The sequence below is a fragment of the Pleurodeles waltl genome, chromosome 6 (assembly GCF_031143425.1).
Source record: "Pleurodeles waltl isolate 20211129_DDA chromosome 6, aPleWal1.hap1.20221129, whole genome shotgun sequence".
NCBI classification, from domain to species: Eukaryota; Metazoa; Chordata; class Amphibia; order Caudata; family Salamandridae; genus Pleurodeles; species Pleurodeles waltl.
Genome location: NC_090445.1, coordinates 784,515,980 through 784,533,028, shown reverse-complemented (window position 1 = coordinate 784,533,028; position 17,049 = coordinate 784,515,980). Strand labels below are relative to the sequence as shown.

The window sequence follows — 17,049 nt, the reverse complement described above, 5'->3', positions numbered from 1 at the left end:
GAACTACATCTGTGTGTAGAAATGTATAGCAATAGTTTTCCATATGTTTTTTAGGTGGCTCGAAATAATTAACCAGTTCGGGTAAACTGTTTTATATGCAAATTCTACAATTAAACACCTGCTTTCTGGATATATACATCCTTGTTCATTTTCGAAGCAAGCTTCACTATAAACATGGCAGCCTTCTTGGCGCTGGATGGAGCTTCTTTACTAGTAGGTGTCGTTGTGGGACCGATGAGTGGGTGGGGATAAACCGCGTAGAGGCGGAGTTCTGGCGCTGACCATGTTTGGAGAGCTCAACGCGTCACGCTCCGTATTTGGTCATCGACGTCACAGGCGGGGAGCACCTACTCGAGTTAAAGGACTGACTGCGGGATCCCCGCACAGTGAAGTACAAGCTCTCCGGTCCTCATGCAGCTCGTGCCGCCTCGTCTGAAGCCGGAGCCCGCCGCGCGCCGCAGCCCCATGAAGGTGACGTCCGTGGACGCGCGCCGTCTCCGGCGGCTGCTACGGGCAGGTCCCGGCAGGCGGCCGCTGCTTCTGGACTGCCGGCCCTCGCTGGACTTCCTGGGCTCCAGCCTTCGCGGATCGCTCAACGTCAACTTGAACTCCCTGGTCCTGCGGCGAGCCCGCGGGGGGCCGGCGCCCGTGCGCTTCGTGGTGCCGGAGGAGGCAGCGCGCGCCAGGCTTCTGGAGGGCGCTTACCCTGCCGTAGTGGTGCTGGACGCAGACAGCGCGCGCTGGCAGCGGCTGCCCCAGGACAGCACCGCGCGCGCCGTGCTCCGGACCCTGAGCAGCCTGCCGTCCGGGCCCCGCGTCTGCTTCCTGAGAGGTGAGCGGCTGTGAGGGGGTTCCCAGTAGTGGGGTTAAAGTGTGCGCAGCGCCGAGTGCACGGGATAGCTCGGAGTGCCTGCACCCCTTCTGGTGTAGGTGGGCACCCCAGCACACATACATTACACTGTAGTGCCAGCGCAAAGGAAGGTCCTGTTAGTAAACTGCTCTACGGAGGTAACCCTCCTGTAGTGTGTATCGACACATCTGATGTACACGGGATCTCCTGCATTGTTCAGGGAGGCATCTGTAATGGACACATCTGCACGAAACAGTGTGCAAGAAGCGTGTACCGTCCATTGTTTACATGCAGAAATCTGTCTCATTCCGTGTCCCAGGGGACACCTGCAGCACCTTTTTGTACTTGGAAACACCACCTGTGTTTAATGCACAGGGGAAAACCCCACTTCACTGCATCTCCAAACTTCAATAGCATATATAGTAGCACCGAGTGGTGTGACGATATCTAGCGGTGTATAAGGAGATCTACCAGAACCAGCGTACAAGGGGGCAATGATACCAAGGCTGCTGTCCAGTATGGAAGAGAATAGTGGGAGGCATTTACCCCTATCAATGTACAGCTAGACGTCTAGCTTGACCGTACACGACGATATGTACCATATATAGAGATGTCTACGTTTTAGGGAAGTGTCTGCACGTTAATATATCTGCCTCAGCTAATGTACAAGCGTACAAGGGGCGCCCGATGTACAGAATGTCACCTGGCAGATAGACACAACAGGTACAAAACAGTGCCAACATTTAACGCATGCACGGAGACAACTGTATATGCAGGGAGACAACTGTACAGGAGATATCTACCTCAGAGAGTACATAGTGGAACATTTCTGGTTCAAGGGCTCATCTAACTTGACTCTGCATATTAACAATGAGTGTATCTGGGGTGATAAGTGGTGTATATCAGTGCATCTTACATTGTACTTCCGCAGAGGGGAGGCTTGACAGTGCCCAGTTCCCAGCTGAAAGGAACTATTCTGCGTTATACCAAATGCGCACACGGCATATCTATCAACTAGAACAAAGTGGCCGGTGCTCGGACGGTGTTATAGCACTAAGTGCCATGGAGAGACACTAGGGGCCATATGTACTAAAGTATTTTCATATAAACACAGAATGGGTAAAACCCTTTGATACATCTGGCCCTAGGTGCCCAACAGTAGATTTATACATCCATTGCTCAGAAACGATAAAAGCTCAACTTAAGTCGCTGTTTAAAAATGTTAATGTTTGGTACATCTCTTCCTGTGGACATTGACAATGTACTAAACACTATACCGCCTTTTAAGGAGTTCTTTATACCGCTGTCGGTGTAAGCACTGTAAATAACAGGTTTGATTAAATCCTGCGTTTTACACAGCCAGGCACATACTCCAGTGTAAATAAACGACTTACTGACTTTTCCCATCACAGCTCCGACATTGAGGCTCTGGCTGCAGGCTCTGTCCTCCTGTCAGGGGAGGGCTCAGTTCTAACATTGCTTGCTGTCCCCATTACACACCCTCGCATAGAAGGAAATAGTTTTATTTTGTAATGTTCGGTTACATAAATAAATGTAGACAACTCTGCTCAGATGCCCCCAGTGCCTAGACTGAGCCGGTGGATCACTGGTGGATTGACACTTACCTTTCCTCCTCAGACTTTGGCCCAGAAAAAATAAGAGAAAAAACACAAAAGTGGAAAGAGAAAGTTAAAAACCCAGTGACAAAGGGTGAAAGCGAATGAAAAATAAGCTGCAAGAATGAAATAAAGTGGCGACGGGAGGGGGAGGGGTCCTCAGGAGGTTTATGAGGTGGAACCAAGACTACGGATCCTTAGTATTGGGGAATCCTGACGTTCAACAGCAGTGGCTGAGAAACACTTTGGGGCCAGGACTCATTCTTTTACAGAACGAGTAGTGGGTGCCTCCAGGGCTGGGCACTGGCAAAGCTTTCTGGGTGTTTAAGGTGTCTGCTTTTAAAAGAGGGCAAGGCAAATAGTTCCCTTTTTAGTAAGGCGTGCCATATTTTAAAATATATTGTACGGAAAACGTTGTTTTACAAGAACCTTTTATTTCTAATATATGGTCGACTACAGTGATATTTGGGTCACATGCACAATATCTATTGTTCGCAGGTACTCAGATTATACGTGTCGACATCACTAAAACAGGCTCTATCTTAGCGCCCGGGGGCCGTAGAGCGCTTTTATAAACGTCACGATAGTTCCCAAACTGCGCCTCTTGTGGTGAGTGCATTTCTATAGGGGTCAGCCCGGGGGACTCGATGCACAAGCCCCATTCATTCAGTCAGTGACGCGAACAGCGCTTGAGGTGCCGCTGTGGTGGAGCACGAGAGGCCTACCCAGCACCCAGTGTCACCGAGGAAACACCTGGCGGGCCGGGCATGGAAAGGCACTTGTGATCTCCATGGCCTCCAAGTTCGTCTGCCCGTACAAGTCCTAATTGGGTGAGATTCCATCGTCGCGTACAGAAATGAAAAAATAAAACAGTTTGTCGGGGATGTCCTGGAGCTGGAGTAAATTGTCTCCCTTGAACCGGTTGCGGCTGCGCTGACACCATGTCTTGTGATCCTGTCCAAAGCTCATTTGGAAGATAAGAGAACTCAGAGTATCTGGATCGAATGTGTACATGTCACGTTTAGTGGCACAGACAGGGAATCGAGTGCCAACCACTGAGGCTGATACTTGGTGGGCTTGAGGCCGGCCAGGGCTGCTTGTCAGTGAGGCATAAACAGTGCCACGGTTCGCAGAGGTGAAACCGCACTGTTATGTGTTTGCTTTGTGTAAGAGTACGTTTTGCCTGATCTCCCAGCAGGGCGGTCCTGGTGGTGGACTGCTTCTGATGCTCGCTTCCGCGCCTTCCTGGAGCAGGGATGATCGCTGGTGTGGGTGCCCCTGCTGCTAGAGGGTCTCTCGGTGGGTAGCGCTAGGTGGTGTGCACCCGGTATGAAATGATGGTTTGTGTGGTTGTCTTCTGTGAGTTAGAGGGTCTCGGTGGGTGGCACAGGATGGTGTACACACTGTATGAAGTGATGGTTTGTGTGGTTGTTTGCTGTGAGTTAGAGGGTGTCGGTGGGTGGCGTTGGGTGGTGTACACACCGTATTAAGTGATGGTCTGTGTGGTTGTCTGTTCCGAGGTACATGGTATCTCTGTGGTTAGTTCTGGGTGGGGTGCAGCCTGCGTGAGGCGGTTATTTGTGTGGTTCTCAGCCGATGCATAGATAGAGGCCTCCAGCCTGTAGGTGTGCGGGCGGTGGCGGGTGTCATGAACACGGGATGTGGCCGAGCCCCTCCCTACCTAGTCTGGAAACCGGAATGGCCCGAGGGTGGGGAGTGTGGGTTATGGAGGGGTTTGCCGGTGATGGGCAGGTGAGTCACTGCTGTGGATGAGCTGTACCAGCGTCCCGGAGATAACCGTTAACCCTTCGCTCCCCACAGTTTGTGGAGGGTACTGCAAGAAGCAGGAGTGTGTGAGTAGGTAGCAGCGGATAATCGGTGCCTGCTGCGGGGGTACTGTGGTGGGGAAAGGGAAGCTTGAAAGACACGTTCACCCCGCGTGCCTTCGCTTCGAGGCGCTTCCTGCGCTTAGCAGGGCTCGTCCGATGCACTTGGGCAGGCTGTGATGTGCCCCCGTCGCGCGCTCTGGCCTGGTCTCGGGAAGGCCCCGGTATGAATGGACACAGCGAGGACGCCGCCACGGGATTGTGAATGGAACTATCGATTATCAATGACGCTGTGAAGTGAATGACACCGATTCATTCATCCCGTTGAGCGCTCTAGCGGCCCGACATGCTGCTTTCCTCCTGGAGTGTGCTGCTCGCATCCCTTCCACTCCCGTCCGAGGAGAGCTGCCACCAACACTGTCAACAAATGCGATGTTCAAAAACACCGGAGGCAGCAATCTAGCCGCTTGCATATCATCACACACGGAGCTTTGTGTACAGGAATAGCGCACAGACCCACCCCAGCCCCATGACTCCGATCTTAACGAACAGTACAAACGCGTCAAATGTTCTGTTTTCTGTGCTTGCATTTCTGTACAATGGAGGGTGGCGATAGCTACCCATTTACTCTAACGGTTTGGAGGCCGAGGATTGTGCAGCTAGAGGTTCACAGATTAAAGAAGTCTGTGGTACCAAAGATGCCCCCCTGTCACTAGTTACAGCGATCGCAAGGCAGGAGCTGGCGTCTTGGCAGAGAACAGGGCAGTCACGGGCGGGGCAGGGTGTCTTGTGTTCAGCGGACACGAAAGACTATTGGGAGGGCCATGTCACTGAGACCATTGGAAGGATGTGGCGGGCGGGGGGGGCTCTCTTATTGAGACCACGGGGAGCACTGGGGGCTCAGTTGCAGGAGCTGTGCGAAGGATTGGAGGGGCTGTGTTGCTTGGACTTTAGTTGTGGGGGCAATGTTTCTAAAATCATTGGAAGTATGGGGGCCTTTGTCATCGAGACCACAGGTATGTCGGATCGCGGGTGCTCTGTTACTGACCTCATTGAAAGGATTAGGTTCTGTTACAGAGACCACCGGATACCGAGGCCCTGGGAATGTATCAGTGCTTCGTTACAGACACCATCGTTAGGCGGGGTGGGGGCTCTGATACAAAGCCCCTGAGCTGTGTTACTGAGATTCACAAGAGTCTCTGTTGCGAGGCCATGGGAAGGCACGGGGTTCTGCTATTGAGATCATGACACGGTACTGGGGTTCTGTTGTAAAACATGGGAAGGCACGAGGAGCTGCGTTACAACAGGCTGGGGAAGGCACGGTGGCTGTTTAACATAGATCATATTAAGGCGAGGTTCTGTTACAACAAACACAGGAAGACATTGTAGTCTTACATACAACATATTAAGGCGATAATATGTGCTACAGCAAACACTGCAAGGCATGGTGATTGTGTTACATAGAACATATGAAGGCGAGGGTGTGTGTTACAACAAACATGGGAAGCTGCCTTATAGTGACCATGGGAACTCAGGGAGTTCTGTCACATCAAACCCAGGAAAGCATGAGAGGGTGTGCTATTGTAATCGTGAAAGACAGTGGTGGTAGTGCTCTGTCACACTGTATGTCCGCACAGAAGTGACCTTGAAGCAGCGCGTTGTCTCTTCAGAGCTCCTTCAGTCAGTTTGTTGCATTGTCAGTGAAGTCTGTCTCCTTCTCTTGCAGAGGGCTACGAGGCCTTCCGCCAGCTGTACCCGGAGTGCTGCAGGGAGCAGAGAGCGCCTCTTCAGGACGGAAGTGACGCAGACAGAAACCACCTCGAGCACCAGGAGAAGCTCAGCTCTCACCACAAGCCGGCCTACGACCAGGTGTGTGAGTTAGACTGTTTGGTGTAGGGGGACGGAAGGAGCTCACGCACCATGTACGACTTCAGCCAAAGAACTAAAGAAAAACTGAAGCTGCCCCACAAAACTTATGCAACTGAACTTTAGGAAATCAGCATTTAGAGCCACACAGCCTTCCTCTCTCACTAATTCTGTTGACTTGTTAGATAACCAGCCATAGTGATGTAAATATGCAAACAGCACGTCTCTTGTGTGTTAATATGTTTGTTTTCACTCGTCAGCAATTCACCTAGACCTACAATGTTTTTTCACTCTACTATGTTAGCAACACATCTATTCCCTAAGTACTTTCACGAATGCTACGTTTAGTAATTTATGACGGATTTTTATTTTTTATGATTGTTCTATATACAAGTGATGTAGTTCGCACCGTTGCCATATTGTGAGGAGAGCCTCCCTTGTCTCCTATGTACGCTCAAACTTTTGTTGTGAGATTTAAATAATTTCTCTTTTTCTCGGGCTGTCCCCGAAAGGGTGACAGTTATGTAACACTTCATACCACGAGAATGTCATTAGTTGGAACACGAGTATGTAGTGTAACAAAAAACAAACACATATTGCTATGGTTTTCCTCACTGGGAAGCGAACCCATTTTGGGGGTCTTAATCATGGTTTGAAGCTTGGGCTGGTAACATCCCTGCTGTAGGGGTGGTTCGGCTTTGATTGTAACTCCACCCAAAGGATACCGGGATTGCCTGGCTTTTGAAATCTTAATGTCCTTAATGCCCATCTTCCAACAACTGCCATTGTAAAAGTGCACATCCTAGTGCAGAGTGAACTGATGTCGGTTCCTGTCCGCCAGTGTGATTGCGCATGAACCAGCCTTTTTCATGTAAGCAGTCTGCTAATGCATTTTCAAGGAAGACGGCTTGTTCATGAAATGGTAACCTATAGTTAATGTAGTCTTGTGGCTGTTCACGAGGCCAAGCCCGTGCCAGAAAGCAGCTAGGTAATATGCCCTTCACTGGCAGGTTGAATCTTTTTATAGCCAGTCCATCACTAATTCCGCTTGCCCGTGGATCCAGCTCCTTATCCTGGCCTTTCCTTTCTGAAGGTTAACATTCTATGTGACTGCGGGGGTGGATTTGTCTTATCCGAGCTTTAGAATGTGCACAGTCGCTCAGTATTGCTCTTCAGCCAGCAAACAATTTCACAAGTGGAATTCTTGCTTGTCAGTCTTTTTTCCTCTACTGTCAGGAAGGAAGAATGCCTTCTTCAGGAAGGGAAGAAAGGAATGTGTCTCGTTCATTGCTGCTCAGGAAGGAATGTCTCATGCTGACCTCTGGCTGCCAAAGGCCTCTCCCATTCTCTTCTTAACAGTGTGAGATGGACAGGGAAACCGAGAAAATGCAGAAAGAATCTAATAGAAGAGAACCGGGAGTCCTCAAACACCCACACCACATTCTATTCATAAATATGTGTCAGACTAAATATTACACCTTGAACTCCTTCTGGACTCTTGCCTGTTATTCCATCCACAACCAATAAGGGCAGCACAACCTGTGCAAAGTGACACAAATCGCCAGAATAGTAAGCATAAGTAGTGAACTAGGATTAGCAAAATTCATTTCAATGAATGGCCACTTTCCAGATACGGAGACTTCCGTTCAAAGCCACCTGGAAACGAGTTGCATTTTTAATCACTTAGGTGGGAGAGCATGTCCCGCTGTTGGCATGGAGTATGGGAAAGTACCACGTAATGGTCAAGCTCCGCTCTTCTCCTGTCTTTACGTTAATCGCGTTTGTAGGGAATGTGACCACAGGCCTTTTAAAATACTATCTTCATTCGTATCCACCCATAAACACTTAAAACTCTGACCCTCTTATATTTCCATGTGAGGGAAGATCCGCATGGTGCCCCATCTGCTCCCAGAAAGCCCAGAGTGGGCTGAGCCGGAAATGAAGTGTTCAGCAGTGGGTTTAATCTGCAGCTGCAGATGTGGACTGACACACGAAATCAGCTCCTGCGCGTGGGCTTTGGCACATGTGACTCACCGGCCTCTAATGCTGGCAGATTGTGGGGCAGAGACCAGTAAGCAGCCTGCTGTGGTGCCCTGATGTTTATGTCGTGTTCCTTCATGGGAAACACTTCCGCTCGTCTGCCACCCCTCTAGCAGTGTTGAAAACAGTGCAGCTATTAAGCTCTTCGCTAACAGATATTGCTGTAATCTAAGCATTTATGTATCCAGTATGTTTGCATTGTTTGCTCAATGGATTTGCACATGTGTGCAGTGGGATTTTATTTCACTGCACTATTTACTTGTCTGAGACCATTTCAAATCAAGGTGTAGCCGGTTTCAGAAATTTGTAGAGTTTTTGTACCCAAATTAGGCCCTGGTGCGAATAGTTTAGTCACAAGTGGCAGTGAATGGAGTACATGCCTGGTATTTCATGAATTTTCTCCTCTTGCTTCACAGGGCAGTCCGGTGGAAATCCTCCCTTTCCTCTACCTTGGCAGTGCCCACCATGCTTCCAAATGTGAATTCCTGGCCAACCTGCGTATCACTGCCTTACTGAACGTGTCCCGGAAGAGCTCCGACTGCGCCAAGGACCAGTTCCACTACAAGTGGATCCCGGTGGAGGATAACCACATGGCGGACATCAGCTCTCACTTTGAAGAAGCCATCGATTTCATTGGTACGTATTGATTCTTGTGCTTGCAGTGTTGTTGGTTGTGCATCCGGTGGCCCCTTGTATGCTGGTAGGAACAGGATGTGGATCAGTATCTTGTGCTAGCAGAGTTTACAAAGTTATGCGCTATGTTAGACAGGATTCAGTGTTCCTGCACACTGGTCCCCTCCAGCAGTTCTATTAACATAAGTAGTGCCTTCTATGTATACCATCACCAGGGGCTGGGTCTCTTTGGCTCACAACCACAAGTTAGGATTTAGAGCAGGATGTTTTCAAAGCACAGGAGTGAAGGTTCTTAAGACAATGAGTCATGTGTCACCCTGGATCTCCATTTTGAAGGGTAGTGCATTGGGAAGCAGCACTACTTCCCGGGTCAGGGTCTCTTACTTGGGGCCTGCTAGAACAATACAACCACAGAACATGCAGGCTGACCTCCTAAGCTCTTCATATCCACCCAGTCTGCCCAATTTCCCCAGCCACTCGCTACACACAGAGCCTGCAGGGTAGAAGGAGGCAGAGTGCCTGTGATGATGCTCACTATAAACTAGATGGCCTCTTGGCGCATTAGTGCATTAGTAAGAGTTATTCCTCTGGGGCAGTAGGGTTTATTTTATCCTCTTTGAAAGAATGCCCCCCCCCCGGGTTTCAAACCTGTGAACCGCAGATTCCACGTATGCCCCGTGTGTTCTTTAACTACTGAACTATCTTGCTTCCCCTTTTCTTCACTCGCCAAGCGATGCTAAAGAAAATACTTTCACTGGCCCTTTACACTTAAAGAAAAGAGCATCTATAAACTGATCAGCTTCATCTCCGTAGTAAAAATTCTTATTTGTGTGTAAAAGCATAATTCCTCGCCCCCTAGGGTAAGACTGACCTGGGACTGCTTTATCGTGTCTGTACATTGGAGTTCTGTTATTGTGCATTGTCCGGCTAGTGAGGGCACATTCCCGACCTTATCAGAGGTGTATTCTCTGAAAGAATACTTGGTATTTCTTGTTGGCTTGTGTGACTAAAAACAAAGGCGCTGACCTCCTTTTCATGTTAAGTTTGAACGACATTGTGGGCAGGGCTTTGTTGTGCAGCCGAGAATGCTCTGGGCAGTGTTCCTACCCCTTGCTGTTCAGAAACCACTTGAAAAGCTGACATTTTGTCAGGCTCCCCCTGAGACAGCGCCGTTTATTTCTGGAGAACCTCTTTCTGTATGTGCCATTGTTTTGACAGCTCGTCCTGGAGTTTGACGGGACACTGCCGTCATTTGTGTGATCTGCGCTCATCAATGAATAGCCCTGGCCTATTGTCTTTGAAGATAGCTGTACAGCTGATTATATTGATGGAAATATACCCAATCAGAAAAAATATTCTTTCTGTTTTTATTATTGCACAGTACGCCGCAGTCAAAAACATGTTCGCACAATAGATCCACTTGTATTTTAGTCTATAAGTTACATTTGTGTGCAAGGCACCGGGAATGTTAATGTTAAATAGCTTATATTCCGCCGATAGAGTGACTTCTTTTAAATGTCGTGTTCTTTTCAGACCGCCACGTGTAATAATAAATTTGCTCAGCGAAGGGGAGAGACTTCTGAAATGTGTGTTGTTAATAATCTAAGTAATTGTAGCCACGTTACGCTTGAAATTCAGGGCTGGACAAGTGACCCCAACTTGGCCCTTCACTGTTACAGTATGAGGACGGACAAGGCATGTTGTTCCTACCGGGGGAGGGGGGCACACTAGCGTATAGTAGGGTGAGCGGCTATCCCCAGCAGCCAGCTGTCTCCTGGCGGCCTGTGAAGAGTGACTCTGCACCAGCCCCACGGGTCCTCGGAGCCCAGCACCGTGGGAGTACAGGCCGCTTCTCTCAGCCTGCCTCTGACTCACGCTGCCCCGCCGCCTCCTCATTAAAGGCCGTGCGATCCCTGAGGCTCGTGAGACAGGAAGTGCTTAGCCTCGCAGTCCAGAAGTAGCTGGTTGCGGGCACCCCTGGGAGTTCAGGGCACATCTTCGATGCCTCCCGTACAGCAGAGTGCCCGGGGCGGCCGCGTGACGAAGGAGGCCGCAGAAGGCGCCGGAAGCGAACCCTCTGCAGGCCACCTTGTCAGTGCAGCAGGCATGCTGTGCTTCATGGCCGCATCTTCACTCAGTCGTTTGCTGTGAAGTCGGCGCTCTTCTCGTCGGGTGTACCACATCCTGGCTGCGGGCAGCCGCGCCCCTGGCCAGTGTTAGTTGATGCTTCATTGGCAACGGATTGGAGCCTGCCCTGTCCTCGGGATGTCCTGCAGCAGGGCGGTGGCTGGGGAGATACCCAGCTACCGGCTTTGCGGCCACGCCCTTTCATAAAGCCAAATAAACGATGTTGGCCGCCCTTTCCCAACACACCCAGATTAAACGCCAAGCTTGGGTTACACAGCGGCCTATTTCCGGTGGACAAACATTCTGCCTACCTCACCTAAGGAAGCCGTGGCGTTTTACTTTCTCCTTAAATTACTGTGAACTAGTAGCGATATACTGCGCAAGATTTTTTCACGTTTCCAGTGGCATTAAAGCAATGTGAACCAGACATGGAAGCCTGGCTTAAAACTACTCATTTAAAGCCATTTATGAATTTATAATAATTAAATAAACATCTCATAGAAGAGAGAAACCACCATGGATAAAGCTCTGGAAAAAAATGCCCTAAATGCCATTTCTAAACACACCCCGGCTGACATACTGGGGCATAATATTTGTTTTGTTTAAATGACAATAGCGTGGAACAAAGTGCCTCGATGCAGCACCTTGTATAAAAACTGCACCCCTGGAATCCTTTCGCGTGTTTGTTGCCTAATGGTAGCGTAGGTTCTGGTGACTAAAGATAAGGGAGCATGTCCTAAAATTACATGCGTGATTATTGAGTCGTACACCTTTTGCCTACCTGTGATGGATAAAAAAAAAGTGCGTTTTTTTTTTGTCTGTGCGAGAATGCTTGACCCACTTTATCTTACTGACTTGTACACACTTTGACATACACTAAACCCAGTCATGTTTTGACTTGTGTGGGCAAACGGCCTTTAAAGTTTTTTGCTCCAGTGCTATCATTAACCTGACATGACAATGAACTGTTTATGAAGTCTGCTATAAAGTCCATTTGATCACAGCCCAATTTTTATAAATACAAATTAATATAAATGCAATATATAGCAGATGTTGAAATATAAAAAGGATGCACGATCCTATTTAAAAAAGCGCGAGCGGACATCATTTTGAAGACTATTAAACTGAATTATCTCGTGGCATTCAAACATAGGTGTTAAGCCCTAAATGGATTGTAACTGAGTAATCTATTTATCGACTTCGAAGGACAAACCTTCTGGAATGCAACTTTGGGCCCATATGTTATGTAATTACAGATTTCTACCGCAGGTCCCTTAGGCAATGAGGCACAGTCTTTTGATTTTTGTTTACAGAGTTCTTCTAGATTCACTTTGTAGGTGTCCACCATCTAATGTAGCTGCCGTTAGGCAGTGGCCCCCTGCGCCCAAAGCAGCCCTTCGAATTCTGATAATTGCTGTAGTTACTACCCCAGCTGCAATCAGAGTGGCCATTTTACTTGCATGCACCAGGGCACGTGGCATTCTTACTACACTATTGCATCTTCTGCTTCTTTCTTGAGAGTCGACCTTTGCATCTCTTCCAGATCTGAAGACCTCCTGGTAATAAGAGGGCTGGTGAGATATGGTGTACATTAACGAAGAACATCAACCGGAGGTGAGGGGTTCGGGTGTAGGTGCTTAACAACGGCCCTATTTTGTACAGTCGGATTTGAAGTGCGTCATCGTTAGATCTTCAAGTCTGGGTGGGGGTGCCTCTCACCAGCTAGCATAGCTACTACAGTGGAGAGAAAGTGCACTGCCAGTGCAGATGCGCACGAGAGCCCTGGCTAACCCTGTGTGCAGGAAGTCAGAAAATGGGTGCACAACGTGCAGGTGCTGACGGGCGTGGGCCATGAACGCGCAAGGACGACGCGTGTTCTCGGTTGTGAGAAGTGTTTCTCTGTGCAGGTGCTTAGGCTCGGGTTGTATCACCTTGTGCAGGTGCCTGCACGCATGATACGCTATGTTTTCACGCAGCGCACTTGTTCTTGCAGGCTTAGGATGTGAGGATCACACACACTCACTGGTGCGATACAAGTGTTAGACCTGGGGCCTGACCTTCTGTAGGTCATCTGCACCTAAGCAAAGCTACCCTGATCGCTACGGTACTTAGCAAAGCATTTAAACGCACAGCACCGCGCCGTCAACGTGTGCGCTCAGATAAAGATGTTGGCAAAATATCGAGGCCTCAGCCCCGGCTACTTCTATCCCATACGGCTCCTCTACGGGGCTACCAGAATGGCCTGCCCTTAATTGAAGCAGTCTTTCCTCTGTTTCAGTTGTCATATACATGTGTCATGCTGGGCGCAGTGTTATTTCAAACTGTCACATGCCCGAGGCCCCTCTGGGCTGTACCAAGCGCATCGAGGACGGTCTAATCCATTTTACACATATACTTTTGCATTTGTAATATTCTGTAAGCTATTGGACTTCCATGTTTACCGGACGTCGGCCGCCCTGGGCACGAGTAGGAGGGCGGAAGGACTCGTGACAGTTAAAGGGCGCTGGCCGCTTCCGAGGAAGGGGCTGAACGGGTTTAATAAAACAGCGCAGTAAATAGAGATAAATAAACAGAGCTTAGCCTCCGGCGTGCTCTTCCTCTCTGCTCCCGGCCATTAATGTAATAACATCACCCGGCCTTAAAGGGTTGACGCCAGGTTGTAAACTTAATTTGCTGTTTGGTATCCTGATGATAACAGGGCTATTTGTGTCAGGTTAAGTGCAATAAACCGCCAACGAGGCAGACTCCAGGCCCCACTCGGCCTTGGCAAAGTGGGATTGTAAGGAAGGGCGGATAAACCTACCCTGCCCTCCGAGGCCGGGCTTTCTTCAGAGCCGCATTAACCAGGAATGCCTGGAATGTGCCCTTTGTCTGTCAACAAAGACGGCGCAGCTTTGACAGCAATGGCGGGTCCCGGGAGAGGTGCCGTGCTCTCTGCTGCTTCCTGCCCGTAGCGCCGAAAGGCTGCTCCTTCCAGGTTTATGGGTTTTATGGTTATTGAGTTCCTGGTGCACAGGCCGTGTCAACGAAAGGACAGGGGAAGGGTAAAAGGGCATCGACTAACGGAGTAGGGGGTCCTTAGGACGCAATGGATTGTCTCCGCGTTGCCAGCTCCAGCCCCGTGAGTTCTTCAAATTGCTATTTGTCGAACACGTGTCGCTTTCAGCGACAACCGATGAATGAGGCCACATGGTGTTTATTTTATATTTGGAAGAGGGTTAAGTACGTTTTATTTGAGGGTGGATTGGAAATTCAATTCATGGCTTTTTCGGGTTTGTGGATTACTTTGTTTGGGCCCTACTGTATGCACAAGCACTGGTGTTTGTCGACTTCTCCCCACCCCTCCACAGCATACCTATGTTGAACAGTTCTTGAAATGAAATATAAATGGCCATATGAAATGCGCCAACAGTATGAATTTTTTCCACTAAAACCAAACACTCCTAAAGAGAGACCTTGGTTGACTAGGAATATCTTGTTATTGACACTTGCCGTTTTGTATAGCGCACATCACCTACAGGTGTGGCCTTTCAGCGCTTTTGTCAGGACTGATACGCTGAAGGCCCAATGCCTATATGGTTGGAAGAACATATGGGGGATAGTGAACAAGGTGGGAAGTCTTTGAGGTTATAGGGTCAGGGCCCTCTGAAGTCGTGTACCTGACTCTGCCTCAAACTACTAAGGTAGAAGAGAGAGAGAGAAGCATAGAGACAGTGTAAGTGCTTTTACATTTGTTCTTTATACTGCCATTGCTTGGTTCCTGGTTTGGTTTGAAAGATTCCTACTAGCTGACCCTTGATCTTTACTAGTAGAGTTTAGAAGGGATTAGTGGGTTACTCTTGTCATTATGCACTGTATACTATGGTAATTGCATTTTTAAACCTGTATTCCCCCACAGGCTCAGCCTTTACTAGATACTGCCTGAACTTCATTCAGACAAAAATTTGTTGGTTAGTGATAGTACCTGTGATGCTGAGCCCGATGCGCATCGCCCTGTTACCACTTCCGCTGAATGTTTTCTTTTGGCTAATGAGGTCTAAGATCTAGAAGATCGGCTAGAGAGGCCACTTTTATTGGAACACACGGATAGGCCTCTACCTTCTAATGACGTCTTGTGCCTTTCATTTGCAGATACAGTAAGACGGGCTGGCGGGAAGGTCCTGGTACACTGCGAGGCTGGCATCTCACGTTCTCCCACCATCTGCATGGCATACCTCATGAAAACCAAAGCCATCCGCCTCGAGGAGGCCTTCGACTACATCAAGCAGCGGCGGAGTATGATCTCACCGAACTTTGGCTTCATGGGCCAATTACTGCACTATGAATCAGAGATCCTCTCTGCTGCTGCCAGCCTACCCGTTGCAGCCTGTAAACGGGATACGGTCTCCTTTTTTGCCGAGGAGCTGGCTCTTGGCAAGACCTTCGATAGTTCCCGTTATCCATTCCCTACAACGGTGTTGACCACCGTGCCCCTGTGTTCACCTGTGCATCAGCTTACAATAAGCCCAATCACGGCCTCTTCCTCGTGTTGAAACAGACCAAGACTAAAGACTTCTTTCACAATAACTGTCACTGTACATGTGCAATACTGAGAAACACATCCATGGCAAGGATTTGCACACATTGTGAATGCCAATTTCCTGAACCAAAGCCCCCTTGCTCATCTTTGGTATGTGATAGGGGTGTGCAGGTGACATATTGAGCAATTTCCAATGTGCATCTACTTCCATTTAAGCAATTCCTTGTCATCCACACTAGATCATACGTTCGGCGTTTGCCTTCTTGACAATTTAGAATCTGTACGAAACAGAGAAACAGAAATATTATATTTTGTTGTATGCAAGCCAAACTTTAAAAAAAAAAAAAACAACAAAACTTGAACTTTTTTTCCCAATGGTAAAGACTTGAATTATGTCCATTTGTGTTGGTTGTGTTTTGCCTTTTATACATGTTTCAGTGTGACAATGACCTTGTATATCTGAGGGATAGGCACGGTATCCAGAGCAGATGGTAACATCTAGACTCCAGTAGTCTACTTTAAATGTTACGCCTGGAAATTGAGTTAACAAAGCCTACTAGCAGGGTTCAGGAGCTGTTATTCCCAGCTCCTGCCACTTGGAGCAGCGGATGCGTGGTATACAACACTGAACCCATGTGAACTACATTCACACAGAATGTCCTGAGGTGGTATTGTTCCTGTTTTTTGAGTGGATGGAGCCTGTTACAAAACAGCTTTTAAAGCAGTAATTTATTTTGGTTAAAAAAATAGCATTTAGAAATATTCCTGGAGAATTCATGCATGTTCCTGTAAAGCGGATGTATACACTGTACCCACAGATATACAGACAATGGGGTTGGCAAGTTCCACTTTGTCAATAGCAACAAATCTTTGGTAATATTTCACTTGAAAAGTGGCAAGCATGGATATCTACCACTGCTAGAAAAGAGACCAGAAAGCTCACCAGGTGTGTAGGTGACTTGATCACTTGGGAAGCATCGCCAGGTCATAGCAGCTGTATGTCTTTTTCTGTACTATGTCATGGTCTTTGTTCTCCTTGATCTCCTCCTGTGGTTACCAGGTGTGGCGAAGAGGTCAACTGTGCTGTTTCTTCTGCGTTTTTAATAACAGGGAAAATCTGCAATAACTTCCTGTGAACCTGTAAATGTGAAACACTGATGGAATACTTTTTATAGTGAAAATAAACTTCCTTATTTAAGATTGTATGTGATTAATAAATGAAGTATGGCACGTACACCAGCAGTATTTGTAAAGACAAGCCTACCTCGCTAACCCTGTAGGCATTAGATCATAGAGCAATGAGTTACAGGTAAAACGAATAAGGTCAGTAAACTTTTTTTTTAAATGTTGCGGTGTTATCGAAGATAAAGTATACTAGTAAACGTTGTTCGCCTCCCCAAACATCTAGGTAGCCCAAATGGCATACCTTGACTGAGTTGTAATATCTGCATCAGTACTTATAACACATCTGTTGTCCCTTATTACCACTCTAGCTTCTCTATCTGCCTGTCTATTTGTAAAGCACAAACAGGCTTTACATTGTTTTTACTCCAAGCCAAGAACACACACTTT

At 48.2% G+C, this 17,049-nt stretch overlaps 1 protein-coding gene across 1 annotated transcript; it reads left to right on the top strand.

Annotated features, from left to right (window-relative positions):
* The first annotated feature begins 361 nt into the window (after positions 1-361).
* Positions 362-16,675, top strand: DUSP5 (dual specificity phosphatase 5). Its single transcript, XM_069239409.1, has 4 exons — positions 362-832; positions 6,019-6,161; positions 8,615-8,834; positions 15,090-16,675. The coding sequence occupies exons 1-4, from the start codon at positions 412-414 to the stop codon at positions 15,488-15,490; spliced, it is 1,185 nt and encodes a 394-aa protein (XP_069095510.1). The 5' UTR covers positions 362-411; the 3' UTR covers positions 15,491-16,675.
* Positions 16,676-17,049: the final 374 nt, after the last annotated feature.